General features: G+C 36.7%; 1 protein-coding gene across 9 annotated transcripts in view; it reads right to left on the minus strand.

Moving 5' to 3' along the window:
* Positions 1-24,601, minus strand: part of ATXN10 (ataxin 10) — a 117,689-nt gene that overhangs the window by 33,727 nt on the left and 59,361 nt on the right. For 5 of the 9 annotated variants that reach the window (XM_083819329.1, XM_083819327.1, XM_083819325.1 and 2 more), the window contains 3 exons: positions 21,025-21,133; positions 18,236-18,405; positions 8,855-8,944 (listed from right to left, as the gene is read on the minus strand). In XM_083819329.1, the coding sequence (XP_083675455.1) occupies positions 8,855-8,944; positions 18,236-18,405; positions 21,025-21,133 (369 nt within the window). Of the gene's footprint in view, positions 1-6,238; positions 6,620-8,854; positions 8,945-18,235; positions 18,406-21,024; positions 21,134-24,601 lie in introns of those variants that run through there. The other 4 variants (XM_083819332.1, XM_083819331.1, XM_083819328.1 and 1 more) reach the window with 2 other exon arrangements.

Below are 24,601 nucleotides of genomic sequence, written 5' to 3' on the forward strand. Positions count from 1 at the left end.
TAAAATCCTTATATCTTACAGTACACTCTTGTGACAGCTGAGGAAATCAGCTATCAAATGACATGGTCCACTTGCTTCATAACTCATCTAAACTGCATACTAAAATGCCACTACAAACTCTGTATGGCTGTCCCCCAAAGCACCCTTTGACAAACAGATAAATGCAACACTCAAACTTCCTGCAGGGTGAGAGCTATCTGTGTTTTCAGACCTATTTTAAAGAAAAACAAGCTACTGAAAAGGTTAGAAAATACAGAATGCCACAGTCGTTAATAGAGGAGCAGGGTATAGCAGCTTCAAAACCATGTTCTGTAATTCAAGAGACCTAGAAATGAACTAATAAGTTGTCAAATGTTTACCTGCAAAGAACTTGATTTCAAGTGAGTGCCTCGATTTTAGATGGCTCAAGCCAATGAGACCTGAGGTCTAGTTCCTCCTACTGTGATCAAAACAACTACAAGAATCATTACAGAAGATGTAGAACATTGGGTAGAAGAAAGAGAAAGAATCATCAATTGTTAGCTAAACAATATACTAGTGAAATCTGAAGGCTCCAACAAACTTGGCTTGTTCCAGCTCATTTCAGCAGAGTTTCTAATTGCATTAGAAGAAGATACAGGGTACTGGGCTTCAGCACTGGCTTGTGGCTGCCCAGTTTGTCTACTGTTAGGGTGGTCCCTGAGTGGCTGCTGACTCATGACAACTAACACTCCTCTAGACAACATTTGGGACTGGTTGGGTATACAGCACAGGCCTTGGACTCTTCCCAGCGAGAGGTATGGGAAAGGCAGTTCTGTGATTTAATTTTGGTGCGGAAAGACTGAGGTGGACGTGCCCTAAAAGGACAGTTCTTTCATGTGGATGTGAGCCATGCCGCATTTGGCAACTTGCCCTCAAGGTTAGAAATGGTCCCTAACACATTTTATTTACTGTATCTGCTAGGGACTAGCCCAGACCTCACATGACATTGACTGTATTTCTTTGCTGACAATCCTGACTTATGGAAAGTCAAATGATTATTCACTACATTTACCTGAAATTCTGAGAATATGCATTTTCCTTTAACGATTCAGCAACCGTAACCTTTGCACAGGATCAGAATCTCTTATTAAGATAAATTTAGCCACCTTCTTGAGATTAAGATCAACTTCACATTTAGTAAAGAACCCTGATGTTGTGATTTATACATCTAAAAAAGCTATATATTTAGTATGTATGATATACAATAACTCAGGTATGCATGCTCTAGCACTAGATTTCATGTTGAAAGCTTGCTAATGCCTCAGGCTCTTCAACGAGATGATACATGAAGCTGTACATAAGTAGACTACATACCAGTTTCTTAATTTACCTCTAAATTACAACTATCAGAGTTTTTTTCAAGTGTTTGTGTCTAAATTTCTTGCAGTCTGGTAATAACAACTGCAGGTACTGTGAAAGTAAAATTCCCAGCTTCTAGCTGAATTCATGCATCTGTGATGAACAGAATTCTATTTTTTTGCAAATGAATTTGTAATGGTGTTGTTCAAATTGTTTTAACAAGTCTATAATAAATGCATCCTTTAAAACAGACAATTTAAGTAAAAATATCTTGTAAAACAAGGTATATATATCCACAGGCAGAAAGCAAATTGTATACAAAACTTAAAATATTTTCTTTAGTTTTATTTATATTCTTATTTCCTTTCCCCTCTTGCAACAAATCATGAACTTCACTACAGGTTTGTATCTATGAAATCAAGACTGCAGATTCTATCTGAAATCTAGAAAGACCTCTTCAAGGTAGCTTCATTACTCTACATTAAATGTATATATATAAATAAAACACACATAGCTATTACAGCTTCTTGAAATGAAATACACATATGCACAGGAAGTCTTCCTAACAAAGTCCATTAAAGAAAAAAATGCTATCTCATGAATGGAGCCAGAGGGTCCATTTCAATAGCTGAAATGTGTTTAAAAAATAAAATAGTGCAAAGACAGATAAGAAATGATTCTTTTTGAATTCTTAAGGTCTACAAATCACTATACATTCTTTTTCTGGGGGGGTTATTTTGTTGGTTGATGCTTGTTTTTTGTTTTCATTTTAAGAACAAAGAAAACATCTATAGGATTTTATTAATAAACACTTTTCTTTGAAGTTGATTTTCAAAGGGACAGGTCGACACTTTTATAGAAAAGCCTGAAGGAGTAGGTTGACAGTAATGGTGGGTCAGAAGGTGAGAGCAGAAAAAGCACTGAATCAGAACACTGAAAAAGAACTGAATCAGCTGCCACCAGTCCGGTCTGTCATGGGGGCATTAAAAATTACATTTTTACTTTATAAATGAAAAAAGCATTTTTTAAGCTTTTCTCAGCAGCTGCAAATTCTAAAAGCACTTTAAAGAAATGCATGAAATAGTGAGGTGCTCATATGAAACTATGACTCAAAACCTGGAAATAAAAGAAGGGACTCCCAACCACCAAATTCTCCAGTTGCACTGCAAGTTCCAGAAGAACTGGCAGTAGTGAATGTCCTCTTAAACTGCATCAACTTCTCAAGACTGGAGCTGTGGGGAGCTGGCATAACTGAGGGCACTAATTAGACCTCATTGGAAACACACCATTACATTAACATCTTAAGTTCAAGGGAACATAAGCTAGACCTAAGTTCAAGGGAACTTATCAGTTCTATTACTAATTTTCACTCAATTATTTCCATTTTTGTTGCAGGCAAAACACTACATTTCTGTTTATTATTTTTTGTTACTACAGTGTAGAACAACTGCCTGAAATAAATCCTGGAATATTCCTGAATCAAAATGCAAAATCTTAACTTTACTTGACCTAAAGGGTGAAAGAACTTTAGAAAAGCTAGAAATTGTCCTAAAAAAAAAAAAAAAAAGGAAAAAATTTGGAGGTAAACGTTGCAGTACCCTTACTACAACTGAACAGAAATGTCACCAACTTCAGTATGAATTCACTGAACTCCATAATTATGCTTTAGAACAGTAACTTCTAGACCAAAATCTGATCCTTTCTTACTTTGTCACAGAAAAAAAAAAGTAAGCAACTCAAATATTTAGTTTGTGAATAATACAAAAACTTTGATTTTCTAAAGATAAAGCTAATCCACATCTTAACTGCAATTTCAGTATTTTGAAATATCAGTCAGATTGTAATAACGTAAAATAGTAAAAATAGTCTGAATATACCACCTAAATAGTTACTGGACTGAAATGAAAAATACTGGATATTTTTACTTCAGAGATAGTCAACAATCTAGCAGTTTTTGTTACACTTAAAAGCAGAAAAACTATATTCCTGAAGTTATACAAGCAGAATGAATCTCAAACTCAAAATACTGCAACAACATTGGTTATATCCGTAAAGATTCCAAACAGAACATTTACATTGATTGCTTTGTTCCTCAGAAAACTGTCCTCAGAGGATAATCATTTCCATGATTTGCACTGTATCTAAATTGCACAGTAAAATACATACAGTGCTTGCGACTTGCATAGTTTTTGGCATTTGCAGTTTGCAAAGTACAGATGATTTGTAAAGTAAGAATTTTCAGCCTCTGTAAATTCACATAATTTATGTTCATATTTTTTTCTTATTTTCATATATTTTTTTCAGTGATTATTAGTTTTTGCTTTTCACATCACTAAGACTGCCCCATAGATCATTTTGAGAGATGACCCAAAACAGCGTCTTTCCACCAATGCAAAAAGAGCTAACAAGGTACACAGAACTTACTCTGTATTTCCCTTTGAACTTAGTAAAGCATCTTTTTCCCAGATACAGACCAAAAGTTATGATTTTTACTTAAGAAATTAGTCTCATATTTAGAAATTTATTTCACAGCATGTACTGAGAAATACAATCTAAACACCACTTGTGGGAAGATCAGTAATCAAGTACATATAATAATGCAATTAGTTTCAAACAGAAATATGCATTGCCTTCCATATTTTTCAAGGCACACACATGGTAGTAGATTGCAGCAATTGATGAGTCTGGGGTGAGGAGAATGTATATTCATGCATATGTTTATGTATTATACACACACATACTTGTGTATACATACACGTATAAATTATACGGATTACAGACAGAATCAGAAATTGGCTAATTTCTATTGATTATCAATTTCCTTATCCCCTAAAATTATGGAAAATGCCTTGTTTCAAAAATAGGAAAAATACACAGTAAAACGGGAACACCATTTTGATAGGTTATATCTGCGATTTTGGAAACAAACTGTTACAAGCACATGAGTGAGTAGTCAACTTACACACAAAACTAGAGCTCTCTTCTGTACTTCTTCAGATTACTAATTTTTTTCATCTAGCAAGACATTTATGATAACCCACAAGAATGGTTATGTAATAGTTACTATATTGAACTTTAAACTTGCTTTATTTTGCAAAGAATGATTTTTGGCTCAAACCATCCCTTAATCATGTATCAAAACTGCCAACAATTTGTATACGTATTTTAGCCGTTTGGAACCTTCACATGCACATTTGTTTTCTCTCAATTCCCAATCAGTGGCAAAAAAAAAAAAGTGCATTCAGAATTTGAGACTGTGAACATGCATTTGAAAATTTAGCAAGTCAGTCTTGGAGACAAGGACGGTCTGGGCATCCCATGTTTGTATTACAAGTTCTCTTTTCCAAGCAGATGCATTGCTGCTAGAGGTGGGTAAACAGGTGTGCAATACTGTTGTCTGTTCGGTCGCATCATCTCGTTCAGTCCATTATCAACAAACACTTAACCTTTTCCTATTCAGTAATAAACTTACTTGCAAGAAGAAAATGCCATTTGAGTCATGGTTGTTTTCTTGGATTAGAGAAGGAATGTGTGACAGAAGCAGTCCATCAGGATGTGTGATGGAAGCAGTCTGTGTTGTGGCATTTTCCAATGAGAACATGTGGAGAGATGACTGCAGAAACCTTACTCTAATCAACTGAAGCTTAAATCAAGCCCTTATCTTGGCTTTTACAAATCCAGCTCATTCTGCATTTCACAAATAGCAGCAGATTAATTCAATACCTTGGTGCTCTGAATGTCAGTGCAGATCACTTGACAAAGTATTTTGGCATAGCTCGCACTCCTGTACTACCTACATACAGACAGTGATCCACTCAAGAAACTTAAATAAAAATCAATAGGTTTTCCAGTGCAATTAATAGATCTTTGGTCAGTATCCCTCAATGACCTTTCAAAATCCTTCCAGTAAACCACTTCTGCCATAACAATATGAACAGGTCTGACTGACTGCACATATGATGTGTGAACTTGGAGACATGAAACTCTAAATATGCAAATGTTAAATAATGAGTATATTTTTTTTATCTTTGCCACTTCTTCACGAAAGCATCCAGGGTCTTTTTGATTAAAGAATATTTTTTTTTAAAACACGCAGTCAGTGCAAATTGCCAAAATAAAAATACCAAAAGACTGTGTAAAGGGAATATTAAGGCCATTCTGCAAAACTCAGAGAGAAGATCCTTGCTATCTATGAAGTCACTGAGCAACGTGACAATTAAAATACTTGATCAAAATCTCCTTAAAGACTATGACAAGTTTTCCTCTGCTCACTAGTTCTACCACCACATAGAAAAAAGAAGGCATGAAAAGCTAGCTTTCTTCCAGTTCTTGGCTGTTGATAGCAAGGATATTAGATAATCTATAGCTAATAAAAGGATGCCAAAGTAATCACCACTGTTATTTTAATGTTATCAGAACCCTTTAATAATATCAGGGCTCTTCAGATAGATAGCCCTGCATTTCAAACAGAAAGGTAACTGAATGGAATCCTGAAAACAAGACCAGAACAGATAGCACCTTTGCCTACATGGACATGTGCATCTTCCTTTCCAGTCCCCCTCCCTCCTCCCTACATGCAAATGAACAGCAGAACATGTTCACCTAGTGAAGATACTACTTAACACGATCTGTGACACTGTACTATGGAAATATCTCTCAAATGTCTAGTTTAAAAGAGCAAAACATGAACACAGAGAATACTGAATGCCAACTAGGATGATGCTTAAAAACACTTTGGTGCAGCAATGTTTTACTAAATCTATAGCAATGGACAAGGAAGGACTTTTGCTTTCACAATGTTCACTTGTAACCTTCCCTCCTCAAAATTATATATTCGTATTTATTATGATTTCCTAAGAAATCTCTTTATTTATCAGATCTGACAAGCATTTCCCAAGTTGCCATCTATTCACAGTTGTAGTATGCGCTTCTTTTAACTTTGAAAGAACACCCTTCACAGGTTACCTGCATCTCAAATACTAGAACTGCATATTTAACAGAGCAGCACTAGCTCAGCACCACAGGGGCAGCTCTCTGCACTCCCTGCTTCTATCAATTATATCACCACAGAGAATTTGCGGTGCTACTAACCTGTTGAGGGATGCAAGAGACAAACAGCAAGTTTGTTGCCTGCAAGTAGTTGTGGGTCACTCTGTCTTTCCATTCCCACTGCCCCCAGCCCCACAGGGGTCAGGAAACCCACTTTGACAGGAGTTTGTTTGTTTCTCTTTTCCTTCTTATATAAGTATGATCTTATGAGTGTAAATTTACAGCTGTTAATCACAGTCTCCCCTTCTTGCTGCAGAAATGATAAAAACAAAACAGAATTAGGTTTTTGGCTGCCCATGTGCTACAGGAATAATATAACACTGATGTCACACCAGTGTATCAACTCATTTCAACAAGTAGCAAAACCAAAACACTTTTCTGTTCTTTAATATTTCTCAAGTGTTAGCTATGATCAACAGATTCAAATCGTAAATACTGCAATAGACACATATAAAAGGATGTGGAGTGCATAAACTCCTCAAGTGACCAGAATGAAGAATTTTTATACTGTTTTTGACTTCCAAAGATTAGAAATAAAATTTTACCAGAACACAACACATACAGCACATAGGCTGTTAGTGTAATTGCTCATCTGGTGGGAGGGAAAAGCAGCCTTTACTACTATTTTATCTTGTACCCTTTAAATTTATCTTATTGCTTCCACCTGCAAAGCACAATAAATGTAGCAAGTCAAGTCACTAAGTCATTTAATGGACCCAAATTGTTTACGGAGAATTTGTGAGCTGTTTTTCAGGTCTGATACCAATATTTTTCCTTTTACAAATCTGAATGATGTAGGAACTGTACAGAAAATTTTGGTCCAAAATAACAAGAAAAGTCAAGCTTCAGTATCCAGATATATCACTCTCTTCAATAAGTGAAGTATCTATATTTGAGAAAATAATTAGAAGCCTGGTAACAAATAAGTGAAAATGAAACTATCTGGGACGGTTTATGTTGGAAAGGCTGCACAATTTCAACAGACCCATTTCCTCTATGCCCTAACATGATCATGACATGCTGAAAAAAATAGGCTTAACACTCAGCCAGGTAGATTCTCACTGTCTAGGAGAGCACACACACTAAAAGCACTTAAAAAAAAAAACCTTAAAGTAAAAAAAAAAAAAGAAAAAAGGGTGTTTTCCCCCCACAGTCTTTCCTTCTGCAGCCTTTAATAAGGCTATTCAAGTACTTTGTTCTCTTTGAGCACCAGCATCACTAAAATTCATTCAAATATTGCCATGCTGAACAGCAAGGAGCAGAACACTCTAGAACTACAATTCAGAACAAACAGCATCACCTAACGGCAGAAATTCAAAATTGCAGGTTACAGACTGCATTTTCCTTTCTCTTCCCCAAGAAAAACAGGGTAAGAGGGGGAAAAAAAAAATAAATGCTCGGTTTCTTCCTAAAGACTAGGTGCTCTGATTTGGCCTCATGTGTTTCAACAGAAGTTTCAGCAAACAATTTTCTGGGCTGGCAAGAGAAGGTATACTGGTTAAAGACAAACAGGCAAAGAGAACTGAAGGCTCACAGCTGCTTTTTTGAGAAGGCAAAGCCAGGCTCAAGTCTTCAAGACATTACAGCTCTAGAGAATCTGATGAAAGGCTGCAACAGGAGTCCTTTTGTACACATTTGGTACAGATGTACAAAGGCACAAAAGTCTCCATGTGCTCTTTACACTGAATGTTGCACGGAGAACCACTAAAACCAACAGTTACTGCAGCAAATTCATCACAAAATGTGATCTATCACATATGTCATGCTCCATTTCCCTACTGAAACTATTTCATTGGTGCTTCCAACATATGAACTGAACTAACAGATTACAAGTCATGCTGATCAAATCTCAGCATCCAAGAAAACGAGAAAACCTCTTTTTTTTGCTTGCAGCTATGTTTACAAACTTTAGGATTGTCATAAAAAATAGAAGCTGAGAAACTTCAGTATCTCATAATACCCCAAACTGTAGTAACTATCCAGGAAACAGATTAAAAGATGACTGATTCTTGTGGCTCACAGATAATTAAAACAGCAAACACATCCTCTTGTAAATGCAAAGGAAGAGAAAGTTGTATTTATCCAAAGGGAACATATTCAACACTCAAAGCATTATATCATCATCCCATTGTGAAGTCTGGTAAACTTTAAAAAAAAAGTTATATGTGTGATGACAGTCAAGAAAAAACACGGGGAAATACAAAGTTCATGCTGAGGTTAGAACAATGAAAAACAACACAAAACTAATGAAATTCCCTGTTATAGTAATGGAAAATATATGTCACTCATATCCGACACCAATAAAACTGGAAAGAATTTGGATTAACAGTTCAAATCTGAGCTAGAGAAAAAGTATTAAAAAAGGTAAATATTCTTCCACAGATGGTGGTCTTGCCCCCAGCAATCAATAATATGTGCAAAAAGCAGGAAGCACATATTAACCCCTTTCCTGCAATACAAGGCACTGTAAGTCTTTTGAACCTACTTTTTGTATTATGTTAGCCACATCAGAAGGTGGTGATTTTAGTAACAGTTTTCCCAACATTGAGTATCCCAACCAAATTCCATTCTTCACCTAGGAAAGAAGAAGAAACATTGCTGGCTGATACATTGCTCTTCACTTAGCTCTGAGTGGTATATGGAACAAAAAAAAAAAATAAAAAAAAAAATTGAAAAGAAAACAACCAACCTCTTTTTTAATACTGCAAATACTTCACAAGCTACTATAATTTTAACATTCCATGATGTCTTGCTAAAGCATCTGAATCCATACTTGGAGAAGTAAAAAACAAGTTGTCATGACTTCCATACTCATTCTCTAGAACTTAGGACACATCACCTCTTATTTTCATTGTCTCAAAATATAAACCTGGAAAATGAAATGATCAGGCTGATCGAGACAGCTGAAAAAAGTAAAGACATTTTCTGATTTCAGTGGACTTTAAACCAGGGCATTTGCTCAAAAGATGCCGAGGCTATTCTTGAAGACAGAGTATGGCTGTAAAGTCCAAGAGAACACTCATTTGTGTCATAATGAGGGTAAAAGTAATACACTGTAGGAACTGCCTGCAAAATCCAAGGACATCTTATTATAAACCACACATTATACAGGTATGCTGATTTATTCTGGTTTTACAGAGACGATTCCAGGCAACAATGACTGCCACACAGTGCACATTCCAGGTAAGTATTATACCAGGCCGTTCTATAAACCAAGTCTAAAAAGCCTGTAACAGAATGAAATGCTCTCCAGCAAACACTGAATTTAATTCATGTCTGCCACGTGCCTTATGAATATCACTCAGCCTACTAGACTGAGAAATAAGTTGTAGGAACTTCTGAGAATTCTTCCTTATAAAGGTCAATATCTTTTTAGATTTTGGTCTGCATTAAAATGAGTCCACAAACTACTTGTCTTGAACAGGCACATTAAATATCAATGTTATATATGCAGCTTCAAGCACTTGGAATAAGTGCTTATTATAACTGCTTGAAAAAAGTATGGAAACAACTGTTTGACTACGGCACACTGAGCTTTCACTTTAAAAGAGTCCTGTGCTGCACCACTATAGTAATAAGGTTCAACACTAAACAGGGTTCAAAAAAAGAACAGGTCAACAGGCCTAGAAGTTGGTACTGACTGTTTAGAAATGTATGCAGAGTCATCTTGTTTCAATTTTGAATCTCAGAAGACATCTAGCCATTTTACTCTTTTCTATTATTTCTGTGCACTAAAATTAATTGCTTTTATTTAAACTTCTAGAGCAATTCAACATCTTAATTTAAAACACTATGAACATCAAAAGAACAATCCTCCTTGCACAATGTTTCTTTTACTCCATAACATCCAAGTTCTGTTCTTGCTTCTGGCAAATGTATGTTGCATAAAACCATTATTCAACAGCCACATTCACATAGCCAGAAGAAAATCTAGATTACGTTTGTGTATATTTGATGTTTGGCCAGAGTCTCAGCCTATGATTCTTGAGAACATAATATATGGATTGATCTTTATACTCCTTTACCTGTTAGATGATTAGAGTAATCCTCCACATGAAGCAGGCCAATGATAATCAGTACTAGAAAGGAAATAGGGTACTCTGCATATGCCAACCTTCACCTGATCATTGAGGATATCCAGACAATCAATATGTGAAGATGTGCGTACATAGTATACAATTTATATACTAACTGGAAAGTGTTTAAAATAAAAACTAAGAAAAAACAACAAAAATAGATTATGAGCTATTAAAGTTATCTTTAATATGAAAATGTGACTGCACCTAGTGCACCTGAGTTATTTGCAAGAGAAAAGTTTCAATGCACTATATGATCAAGGCTTCAAGTGTAATGGGTCAAAATGTACAAGTCACAAGGAGCCACTGGATCAATCGCCAAACATTGGTGGAGGGGAGTGGGGAGTAGGGACAGGACATGATTGAACATTAACTTGTTGCCTATATAGGGGCAACATAACAGAACAGAGCATTGTATTAGTCTCTAACAACAAATGAAAGACATTTGCATAAACAGAATTCAGCACTTTATAAACTATACTGCATGAGGCATGCATCTCTGATCTCAGGGAATAAACACCAACACTTTATTGCTCATGTTGTTCCACCACTTAGAGATCTCTTTTTTTTTTTTAATTACTTTTTTTAGACAGTCTCCAGCACGTGGATGAAAATCTTTAGTGGATTTGGCACTTCACTAAGACTTTCTGATTGGGATAAGAGCTGAAGACTAACATAAAATCCATACATGTATAGGACTAGAAACAGTTACATTATATGTTGCAACAGATACTTTAAAGACCCTCAAACTTTCTACTGGTGGTATCTCAATACTATGTAGGCACATAGCTCATTTCCATAGCAAAACCTAGGCTTTTAAAGCACTTGTGTGAGAAAATTGATTTTAAGCTTTAATGATGACTTTTACAGTGCTATAGCTAGACAAAACTTAGTTAAAGGGCTCAGTCCTGCAGCACCCTGAACATTCTTTTAGCAAAGCCTCGAAACATACGGATAGCTACAATACCAGAATGGTCCCATCCAAACATTTCAGTCAGTGAAACTCTGCATATTTTTACAGTTAAGCATGCAACAGTTCACCACATTACAGAGTTCAGATCCAAAAGACTCCTCTTTTCTTTGCTCAACTTTAAACCAAGAAATGCTTCAATTTTAGGAATGTTTTACATTAGGAAAAAACAAACACACTGATTTCTTCCTTTAGAAATTATGTATCAGCAGTTTAATTCTATTCTCCCTCTCTCAACACTCTATGTAGATAAATGTGGGATGATCTTCGTTGTAAGTAACTCCAAATACTCCCATGCCATGCCGGGAGGAATATAATTACTTAAAATAGTTAAGTTAAACCTGAACAACTGTAACAGATAAGCACATACAATCTTCAAGACAAACTCAGGTGAGAAAGCCGTTTGTAAAAATAAAGCAAGATATTAGTCTTTAGTTCGAAACCTTCTATTTTATAGTCACTACAGCAAAAGAACTAAGTTAAGAACCTGAATGGTGACAATTTGATCTATGAATACTGGCATCTTTTTCTAATTGCATTCTAACTGGATTCACTGCACACCCTGCCCCAGCAAAGGAGAGAAAGGAAAACTGAATTCCAAACAAGACAAATCTTGTTCATATTTTCAGGCAGAACAGTCTTCAAATTAAGGGACAAGTCTTATATAAAACAATTTGGCTTAAATGTATATTAAAAAAATCCAGGTTATGTTAAACGGCATCCAAATCTTTTACTTGTTACTTTGGTTAAGACTAATGTAAACTGTAGAAGCTTTTTTTTTTCCTTTTCTCACAAAAAAAAACCCAAAACTTCCTTTCTCACTGTTGCATTGAGAAAAGAAGAAAAAAAATATATTAGCAGAACTATTGCTGTCACCTCAAATAATAAACAGGCCTGTCAAAAAAATTTCCCTCATAAATTGTTCACCTTATTAGAATGATACCATTTAGGTAAGAAGGTGCCAGTCAGATACCAAAGACAACTCCATATTTTCTCCTACAGAAACAACTGAATAACATTACCAATAAAACACATTCTGAAATCAATATCCTATCAGCGTGTCCATCAGCATCCCAATTAACCAAAATGTTCTTGGCATAAGGATATGGATTGCTTTCCTTCCTTCTAAAGTGATCAGTTTGTTTGTGTCACATTGATTAAGAGACATCTCGAAATCATACCCATGCAGATTCACCAGTCTGCAGGGGACAGAGATCTCTCAGTGGGTATCAAATTGGCCCAGCATATTAACTTTACTACTAGACAAAGTAAGCAAGTAGTAATAAACTATCATATCGGTAATGACAGTGAAAGACATCAAAGCCAGCACAACCAGATTACAGCTCCAAACCCAAGCTAACTGCTTTGTTCTTACTAAGTTAGGCTTAACCTTGCATTCAGAAACACCACGATTTTTCCCTTCAGGATCTCTCTCAAAAGGTAACTGTACAGAATGGTCTCATCATGCTGCTGTTCTGCCAGCTGGCTGCTTCACCTTTGCAATGAACACAGCCCCTGTCTCAAATTTAGTTTATTCCAGACAACTTTGCATCCCTCAGTGACGGTTTTCACTGGACAGAAACCCTAGGCGATTCAGATTCCCCCGTTTGATCTCAGATGTAACAGTGAACTAGAGTTGAAGAGTGAATAAAGATGGCAATTAAACTTTGTTAATCCTTCTACTTCTTTTCAGTTCCCTATTTACTAACTCCAGCAAGGTTATGTGATTGAAGTCTAGGCAATTCCTCTCCTTTTATAAAAGAAGAAGGAGGAAGGAGGGAAGAGGGAAGAGGGAAGAGGAAGGAAACAATGTAGAGTAATGTCTACATTATTCTGTTCATTATTCAAGAACTGATGACATTTACTACTAAATGAAATCAGTTATATTAAACAAGTCATACTGCATAAACATCTAACAATATAAACAACACTTTAGGGAAAGTTAATAAGGTTGTTCAGAGCAGTATCACAATAGGGAACAAAATTAGTCATCTGAAAATAAATGCCTAAGGCATCCCCCCGAGTAAACAGCACAGATTATGTCCACATGGCAACACTGAGGTGCTCAGAAGGCAAAACAAATGAATTTTCACTTTTTCTTTTGACAGCTTCATTCATCAACCACCAGCCAAAACTCCACTCCTTGGTCAGCCTGAGAGTTCACCTCCTTCCTTCCTGTATATTTAATTAAATGCATCTTTGTGAAAGAAGCACTGTAGTGGGTTTACGTGGCAAGGTTTTGGTAGCAGGGGGCCATAGCGGTGTTTTTTGTGAGAAAGATCTAGAAGTTGCCCCATGTTTGGTAAGGGCCCCACTGCTGGCCAGAGCTGAGCCAATAAGTGATGTTGTTTTGCACCTCTGTGAGAGCATATTTAAGACAGGGAAAAAAAAAAAACAAAAAAACAAAAAAAACGCTGCGCCACACAGCAGCTGGGAGAGTGAGAGGAGTGAGGAACAGCCTTGCAGGCACCAAGGTCAGTGAAGAAGGAGGGGGAGAGGTGCTCCAGGCGCTGGAGCAGAAGTCCCCTGCGGCCTGTGGTGAGGACCATGGTGAAGCAGGTTGTCCCCCTGCAGCCCATGGAGTACCACGGTGGAGCAGGGTTCCACACTGCAGCCCATGGAAGAGACCACGGTGGAGCAGGTGGACCTGCACCGACGGAGGCTGCAGCCTGTGGAAGACCCCTGCTGGAGCAGATTCCGGGCCGGACCTGTAGCCTGTGGAGAGGAGCCCACGCAGGAGCAGGTGACCTGGCAGGAGCTGCTGCCCGTGGGGGATCCAGGTTGGAGCAGTTTGCTCCTGAGGGATGGACCCCGTGGTACGGACCCATATCTGGAGCAGTTCTTGAAGAGCTGCTGCCTGTGGGCAGCCCACGCCGGATCAGTTCAGCAAGGACTGCATCCCATGGGAGGGACCCCACAGCACAGGGGACAAGAGTGACCAAGAAGGAGCAGCGGAGAAGAAGCTCTATAGACTGACCATAACCCCCATTCCCCTGTTCCCCTGCGCCGCTCGGGGGAAGGAGGTGGAAGAGGGTGGATGGGGGGGAAGGTGCTTTTGGTTTCTTTCCTTTGTTTCTCGCTTCTCTAGCTTGATAGTAACAGGCAGTAAATTTTACTGTCTCCCTATGCTGAGTCTGTTTTGCCCGTCACGATAATTACTGTGCGACCTCCCTGTCCTTATCTCAACCCTTGAGCCCTTTTCGTCATATTTTCTCCCCATTCCTCTTTGAGGAGGGGGAGTGAGAGAGCGGTTGTGGTGGAGCTCGGCTGCCCACCTGAGTAAAACCACCACACCCACATGTATGACAATAACTTGACAGCTTTTCCTCCTACAGCGAAGCACAGAAAGCACAGAACTGCACACCCAGTGCAGGATCTTTGCAAGTTCAACATGCAATTAGCTCGACAATTGGTATCTTGCATACAACCACTTTATTTGTTCTTCTCTCCTCTTCCTGGAAATACGTCTGCAATTCAGGACTGTTCAGTAAAAGAAAAAAAGGAAATAATCATACCTTATAAAGAGTTACCTCAAATATTACTGGTTGCTTATTCTTAATTATGACAGCACTCAGTAAAAACCATGCAATGACAATCCTTTTTTCTGTAAGGCATGTTAGAGATGCCGGAATGTACTGCTGACAGAATGTACCCAACTTGTATCAGTCCATACTGAACGTTATCAAACACTTTTCTTACAAATATCAAACCATCCAGCCTAACAAAACATGGAAGTGGGCAGTAAGCTTGGCAAGACCAATTTTTATAACTGCATCTCAGTTTACAGCTTGAATTTCTGTCCACTCCCTTATATCTTCAGAACTTGTCACAATAGCGTAAGTAAAACTATGAGGAAGAAAGTTGTAAGGAATGCATTCCTAATTCTAACAGAATAGAAGCTAAAGAATGCATTATAAAAACAAATAACTTTAAAACAAAATGAACAAGTAATAAAGCACTGGTAAGATATTTTGCTGTTCCAAAGTATTACAAGATTTTTCACAACTGCCAAAACAGTACACTAAGACCCTGCAACTATTGTTCTTACAGCACGTGGAGACCACAAACGGAGACAGAGAAGAAGCATTTGCAGAGTAATTATCCTCCCACTACTGGCACTCTCTGTTTTAAAGCAACAGAACTGTCACTAGTTCTCCATGCAGTAGGACTGCACCGTCATGCTTCAGGACACACACCGCATGAGGTGTAGGCTGGCTCAAGACCCACTTCCCGGAGAACATGCAGGTTATCACTTGGCTCTTGAAGATGCCCCAGAAACAGTAATGCAACTCTGTCCACTCAGACGGCTTAGTCCAACCCACCGTTTGAGCCCAGAGTCATTGGGAGCTACTTATATTTTCAGAACAAGTCAGGCAGGCCAATGCCATGCATGGATCACTAAGGTTACACTGTTTAAAACACATATAGCTCCTATTATATTAGTGCTTTTATTATTAAGGGTGTGATTACTGCATTTATTAATGCTTTATTATTGTTACTGGGAAAAGAGGTCTACTGGGACTGAAAGTTACAGAGAAATATTAGATAAAACAAGTGTGAAAGCCTCAGCTCGTTAAAGAGAGTCAGGATATTAACAGTTCTGTTTAACAGTTTCTCATAAGCCACATGTGATCGTCTCATGTCAGGCAAACAGCAAAACTGACTGAAGAGGAAGTCACTTCCCAGCTTGTGCCACAGTAAGTCACGCAAAAGCAACAGCCAATGGTACAGCCCAAGGTCTCAGCCACGTTAATAAGATACTTGGTTTGTTATATAAAACACAACCCACCTTGCATTTTATGTTACTTTTGCTCTGTAGATGCAGTACCGTATATAAAAGTAAGACCTACACTGTGAGATATTATTCTGAAGAAGGAGTCTGAAGAGAGACTTAGGAACTCAGGAACCAACTTATTTCCATTCAGTTCTAGGTATGACACATGCATCACTTTGAAAAATTCATTCACGTCTCAAAACTGCAGTTTTCTTATTTCTGCAGTGAGATGGGGGCTATTTGCCTCATCTTCACAAGCACGTGTTTATGTATGGACACTGCCTTAACAATGACAAGTGCATTTATTAGAAGAAATTTAAAATGCATGAGATATGCTGAAGGTATACACGTGTTATCATACTGTTGGCATTTCTGAAGTTTCAACAGCACTCAAATAGCATTCCATGATATCACACACAAGAATCTAAGTAATTTTCATGACAGCATAAAGCAATAATATTTGCAAGCAGTTTAAGGCAAGTTAATATCCATCTTCCACTGAAATCACTGTCTGCATGCCTAATTGCTCCAGGGGCCTTTGAAAATGCCAGCAAAAATGAACATAAGTAGTAGAATCATCACTTTCAAAATGAAAGCAAGCTCCACCTCCCACCCCCAATATCATAAGGTATTCCACAAAAACACATTTCATTTACTTAAACACCTATTACATCATAAAGGGTCAGAGACAGAGCTAAACAAGAGCATATAAGAGGATTAATAATTTTTCAGAATATTCAAATTCTTTATTCTGTATGGAAACATGAATGGGAAAAGGGATCATCATCACCATATTTCTCATCCATATGCCTGTATTATTATCACATGTGAAACAGGCTAGCATTTATCAGATTTTCCATCTTTCCATCCTCTAGGAAAAAATAAAAAGACTAAACTGGAGCTGTCTGTCATACACCATGAAAATGCCCTACTGCTGATTATAAATGTCTATCTTGGTAGACACTGCAGCAGTTGAAAACAGATTTGATGGCATCAGTACAAAACAAAGCACCACCTCTGTAAAATGAAGAAATCACAAAGAAAATATTTATGAAACAAGCTTCTAGCAGATTGATTTTTCAGTACTCACTATCTTGATAGCTCCTTGGTAACACAGAATTAGACTCAGTATCTCATCATATGCAACTTCCTGCAGAGTAACCAGTATTAATTATTGTATTTTTAGTACTTGCTGACATGGGCCTCATTTAAGCACCATAAGAGGGAAGTAAAAGTACTCCATTATCTTCTCTACTCATTCTTTGATACAGTCTCTCTTGTATGCTTTTCATTTTCTAGCCTAAAAACTGCTTCTTTGAGAGCAGGTGAAAACTTTGATTCAAATTAATAGAATAATGAAATAAAGGGAACTGTGTACATATTTCCCTGTACACAGCAACCTGTTTGATTTTCTTAAGTGCTCAGATGAACCATAAGACAACATTTTTTAATTACTGCATTTCCTGCTGAAATTAAATTAGTCTAACAAATCTTGGAGGAAAAAGTTTCATAGTTAAGAACATTCTGCTATTCCCCTTTTTTTCCTCACTGGAAAGCAAAACTGATTTTCCATAAAGGAATTCCAAAGATAAAGGGATCAAAGTGATTTGAAGGAAGCAGACCTACATTTTTTAAAGGGCATGAAAAATTAAAGGGAAATAAAAAATCAATAGGGACTAATTTAAAGATTAAAATTAAGTTTGTGCAATAATTGCCACCTATTTTCCTTCAAAGTGAGGTTGAAGTTTAGTCTCAGACATTTTAAACAACATGCAAATATGAAAACAATAAAGAAATCAGGTACTGACTTGCAGTCTACAGGACTGATGCAAAGTGTAGACAGGCACACATTATACCGCTGTTAAAAAGTTAACATACCTGTTACAGTACTTCAAGTACACTCCAAAAAAATCACCTCTTTTACAAACCTAGTTTTAACCTCTATTTGTAGAACAACAGTATCTTTTAATCAGTAATTAAAGTCGTGGATTAATGTAGACATCTGTTCACATGTGAGGGTTTTGTGAGAAAAAAGCATAAACTTACCTTGTCTTGGTTTCCCTTACTTTTGTAACACAAATTTCCAATCAAACGAATGAGATGAGATTTAAAACCCACAGCTGGATGTGAAATTTCTTCTTGCCCTGTCATTGCATGTGTAGCAGTGAAAATATTTACAGCCTGTTTCCCAGCAAGATGAGTTAATCTCAGGATATCTACAGAAAACAAGAACATTTTATTTCATTACCAAATGAAAATTAGTATTACTTTGCAAAGAGCTTTACTACCATTTCTTAATTGTTTCACTCAAGAAAGTCAACATGATTTCATACATCTAGGAATATATCAAAAGAACTTCACAAGTTTCCTTAATTTATATTTCTTAATTTGTGTCAGTATATACCATACAAGGCCGTCCCCAAGGTCAGAAGGTATTCTGGAATCCCTTTCACACACTTACATAGTTTACACATGAAGGCTGAAGGCTGGTTCCAACCATCTTTATTTGCACAGTCACAACTTGTGGGCTGTTGATAATTCTGGCATCATAAATGCAATCTGCTTCTTGGTTTAAAAAAGTCATTTTCTAGAAAACTTGTTTTAGTTCAAACTTCTCACATCAACAAAACTTATAGAATAACTTTTTTCTTTCTTCTCCAGCCTGTTCCAGCTCTGTAGGATGAGAAAGGATTTCCAGTACATCTAGCACCTTGATGCATCATGATAAAACACTGAATGTCATAATTCTGTCAACTGGGAAATAGTAATTTATATGCATGGTAAATGCTAGTTTAGAGCAACTAGGATTTTTTTTTTTTTTCCTGAGATGGTCAGAAGAGAAACCAGGAAGAAGTGAAACTCATATAGTACGTTTCATAATCTGTGAAAACAACATTCTACAAAGACCAGACCATGAAGAAAAGTTGAAATCATATGAACATCTGAGAATTCATACAGCTGAGAAGTGAATTCACTAAAGGCTGTACCAATATTTAAAAATTAAGAAGTACTTTTCCTTTAAAGCAACCTGCAATACTAACAGGTGGCCCAACATGCCACTGTCCCTCAGACAACTGAATGACAAATTGATGCTTCAGGCAACTTCATTGGAACAATAAAAATGTAGCAAAAACAGGTTATATCACTGATCAATTTAGTAATTAAACCCTATGCTCTTTCTGCTCCAAATATGACAACATCCATAGCAGAATGTACACTAGATTTCCTGGACTTAAATTAGAAGAAACTTTCTAAGTCCTCATAGGATTATTTCATTCACAAATGTCTGAACCTAGAAGAAAAAAGAATCTCTGTGCTGATCTGGAGTTAACTAAGTCTCTGGTATTTTTAAATATAAAGCTGTAATAGGGCCTAGTGGCCCTATTGTGGCCTCCCATATGACAGTTAGCACTTATATTTGTTCCAATTTTTGAACTAGGAAAACCAAGATCTCCTGACCCTTGGAAAGAAGGAAACAATCAAAGAGTAGTAGCCCCTAAATAATGTCATTGGAAAGTAGCTGATAACTCAATCTTCTTTCATGGAAATTCGCTTGTTTTTTTTAAATTCAGAAAAATCAGCATTATTCTGCATACTTCTCATCACGCTCACTTTGCATGCTTTTTTTCCTTATGATCTTGCTATTTTCCCACACACAAACAAGGAATTCTGTGGTATTCCCAAACCTTCTGCCCTTCCCTTAAGGGGGACAAGCAGAAGAAAAGATTTAAGAACGAACACAACAAATCCAATAAAACTCAAAGTTTTATTATAGTCCAGATAAAATGCAATGAGGAACGCATCTACAGCACAGAAAAAGGTGGAAGAACAGCAAGACTGGCCTAAACTGGTTGCTAAACTTACTGATCTGCAACTCCTTGAAATTCTTTTGCATAGAAAGACATATACAAGCATTCAGATGATACAATGCACAATATTGCATTTCCTCAAAACACACACACATAAGATATACCTTACTTCAGTCATCTTAATGTAAGTGGCAAAGTTATACACCTGTCATCAAACAGAGATGTGTTGCTGTTGGTTTTTTGGCTTTTTTTTTTTTTTTTTTCAGCAAGGACACAGACTACCCCAAAATATTCATAATTAATATCTGTTTCAGCCATTTTTTAAGGCAAAATACTTAACATTTCTCTTTAATATCCATCAAATTTTTACAAGTTATTCAGAAAATGGTACCATATATCAGCCTCAGAAAGTGCTACCATTTAGAAAGGCACAAGTCAGTATATGTACATATACTGACTTATATACATATGCACATCCCCCTTCCTCCTTGAGTATATAGGGTCTTTCTGGACCATCCTGGCTTCCTTTTATATGTGTACAAACCTTAAGTTTGTTGTTTCTTGGCAAAAGAAAGCTTCTTTTAAACTAACCTTTCAAAATCACAAAATTTGGCTAAGAACTTTCAAACTGTACTTAATTTCAGGAATTTGGGAAACAGAATGGAACAGGCATGGAAAAGTCCTTTTTCTTCTTGAGGAACTTCTTCCACACGCATTCAGTCAGTGGAAGAACATAGGAAGCAGTTGTCCTTTTGCACAACTCTTACTGTATAAATAGCGTATTGCTGAGAGTTGAATAAAGGCTTTGTTGGGTAATAGCGGTCAACAGAGCAAGTAGAGCAGCAAAAAAATTCCAAGAACAAATCAAATATTTGAAAATGTAGATTAATTCAATCTCCTATTTATTTATTTTATTAAAAGGTCAGAATCGTAATTACCACCAGTTGCAAAAAACATGTTTTCATTTACTGAGCAACATGATTTGAAGCCAGGCAACAGCTAATGAACTCTGCAGCTTTCACTTACCTATTGCTGTTTCAAGTAAACCGGGCGAAGCCTGTAGATGCTCTAGTTGGCCGTTGTTTGATGTCATTTCACAAAGAACATCAAGAAGTCGAACTGTAACCAGGGCTTCCTATAGATGAAAACTACATTTCTGAAAATGTTTTACGAGGGATCACATAAGAACATAAAAATAGGACAATCTACTAGAGGACAGGAATTCTCAGCACCTCAGTTTCTTTGCAGGTCTTCTCAACTGCCAAGAAAATTTGTCTAAAATAAGGGTGTCTTTCTACAATAATGTATTACATTGCAGTAATTCCTTTTTCTACTAACAGTGTTAAGTGTGCCCTAAAAAATCATGGGGAAAACAAAAAAGAGCAATATGGGATTTTTTTTTAAACAAAAACACAGTATCTTCCAAATGCAGAAAATTACTAGCTGAGAAAATTATTTCTGTATAAATGTTTTCTTTAAGTTTATTCAGTAGGACCGTCCCACTTTAAAGACACAAACACCATCTGCAAGACACTAATTTGTTATCCGCAGGAATTCTGTAAAGTTCTGTGGTCAAATGAACTTTGGCTGTGAGAATTTACATTATTCTTGGGTAAATAGGATTGGGATCATAGATGCAGCACTTTGGTTAGGTATGACACACACTATTTTATTTGCGTATTATTTATTCAACCAGAGAACTATTTTTTTCTCACGGGTTGAGTTGATGCGTGCTTAGAATGACAATCCAGCACTTACAGAAACTACCTTAGGATTGAACAGCATAATTTTGAACACCGCATATTACTCACGAACCACATCACGACTGCAAGATAATTCTATGGAAAGTACAGTATGTAAACTAGAAGTAGCCCTAAAAAGGTTCAGACACAGGTTTCACTAATTATTCCTGCATGTCTTTTTTTCTTCATATCCAGGATAAAAAGATGTTTACATACCAATAGCATAATACTTTGAATCCAAATAAACAATATAGTATAATTTAAATAATTGGCACCATTATTTAGTGATTAAGGACTAAGATTATATTCATTCTTTGCCCCTTCCAACAGTCTTTGAATGACAGCAAATGGCTATATAGTCCAGATGCTAAAACCGTATTTCTACTTTCTTCCTCACACAGGTGTACAATCCATCTTGCCCTAATTATTCAATAAATTGCTTTTAACAGCAGCAAAACAGTTTTTGAATAAATTGTTCACTGTACTAGCATAAACATTGAATACCCCAACTGTATTTCAGAGAAAGTAAGCCAATATTTGCATTTTTCATCTCATTTTGCATTGTAACAAGACAGCAGCTTAACCAAAAGACTCTTTCAGCTCATATGCTTAATGCTTGTCTTTGAGCAACAAATAGTTATCACAGAACCACAAATTGGTTTAGGTTGAAAGGAACCTCTAGAGGTTATCTGGTCCAAACCCCCCCGTAACTCAAGCAAGGCCACCTAACGCAGGTTGCCCAAGACCATGTCCAGATGGCTTTTCAGTATCTCCAAAAAGGGAAACTCCACAACCCCTCTGGGAAGAGTTGCGCTTCACAGCTGTAATGCAAACTAGTATCAATAGGCAACTATAAATCAACAGCCCTTACTGCCTATGTGTGCCCCACTGCGCACTTACATAAAACAAGCTCTGTAGCAGCTGACATTATGACTAAGGTGTGGATTTTCCTTTTCTCCCCACCCCACAAATCTCTGTGGTTATTTTTCCCCCGGGTTTCTTTTTCCTCTATTCCTGCAGAAAAGAAAGTCAACAAGGTAGGATGCTCTCTTATCAAGCTTAGCAACAAGATACTATTGAAAAAACAAAGTATTTTGAAGCCTGACAGACATCTTCACTTGGATATAATCTGAAGAGTAAGGAAATGATTGACAAGTTTTTAAATAAACACATTTTGAGAGAGATCCAGAAAAGGGTTTCTTAAAAAGAGATGAAATAACTCAAAATCAAGGGAAGGGTTTTATTTTACAAATATAGTTGAAAGTTAGTGAAACCAAACTGATGTTGAAGTCAGGCTTATGATGGAAAAGCTATTTTAAACATTGGTTTAAGCACTGCAGAAGCATATGATTAGCTTTTCATTGGTTTAAGATGGAAGCTACAAGACCTGAGGCTCCTTAGGAAAAAAAAAAAAAAAAGCAGAGTCTACATATAACAAATTAAACTGGACTGGACACCGAGATGACATTTGGGGAGTCAGGCCAGGTCAAGGACTATTCCCATAAGACAGTTTTCAAATGTGACCTCCTAGTTTTGGAGGCTAAGACAGCTTACTAGTACAGACATTGCCTGACCAAAGCACTTGGTTTCAGGGACAAAGTGAAGTCCAGGCAGAGTTTAGTTTAACATCATAGATGTTGCCTAAAACATTTTTAAATGACAAACCCTACATGTACAATTTTTTTCTTTTTAAGTTAACTCTTAGGCAAAACCTACAATATTTACCTAATCAAAGAGAAATTGGTGCAATTTTTCATCACTTTTAGTATGAAAGTTTTAATAACTTTTTTCTTTTCCCACGGCAAGCATGTGTCATGAATAAATATATATAAACAATATACAAATAACACACACTTCTTAAAAGTTATCCTTGACATTTATCTCCCTTTATTCAACTCTTTATGACTTACTTTGGGGTCATTAAATGACCCACATTACCCACCAAATAGTGGTGCTCAACTTATCATATGTCATTTTTATATGAGAGAAGGATAAAAAGTCAGTGTCAAGCAGGGAAAGTTATACAGTAATATTGTCAATACTGCTGTCCTAGCACCTTCAAGTTGGACAGAGACCTCCTTCTACTAGGCACAAACAAAAGTTTTTTTCCAAGAACTGAAACCACGGAATTCTTGGAAAGCAACCACGTAGGAGTAGAAAGGAAAAAAAAGAAAAATGAATAAAAAAAGATAAAATTGTCTCAGTATATTTCCTCTTACTGAGAAGCTGATACGTTTTCCAGAAGTAGTCGATTAAGTTTTGTAACTTAGACTATGCAGTCAGTTGAGTTTCAGGGAGAGTGGGAGAAGTGGAAGTTGTCCTCCTTAGACAAATAAGGAAAGACTCCTGTGTGTTCTTTTTCTTTCACACCCAGCTATCATCTCCTTCTAAGGTGGTTTTTGGTATCTCTTCATAACACTTCTCAACATACATGTAAAAATCTTGCACCTACTTAAACTAGGAAAAAATCAGGAAGCACAGCGCTAGCATGATTATGTAAAAGCATAGAAAGATAAATATGTTTCACTTTTATCATAAATTACAGCTATGACAGCTGTTGAGAAGAGTTTCTACAAATTAAACTATTACAGATTAATTTCCTTTAATGATAAAAGCTTCCAACTACATGCATAGTAGCAATTTCAGCACGCCAGTGTTCATCTGTCAAGACAAAAGCTAGCTGTAACTTCTTTTTTAAATGTATTTTTTGAATTATATGAAAATACATTAATTATACTTCTGAAACAAAGCATAATTAATTGGCAAGAATTGGTGTTTAACTAAGCATATGCTTGACTGAAGTGTATTTGGTTTCTCAGGCTTTGAGTTTTCTGGCTAGTTGTCTTAAAAAAACAACTTGT

The sequence above is a fragment of the Anser anser genome (assembly GCF_964211835.1).
Source record: "Anser anser genome assembly, chromosome: 1".
Lineage (NCBI taxonomy): Eukaryota > Metazoa > Chordata > Aves > Anseriformes > Anatidae > Anser > Anser anser.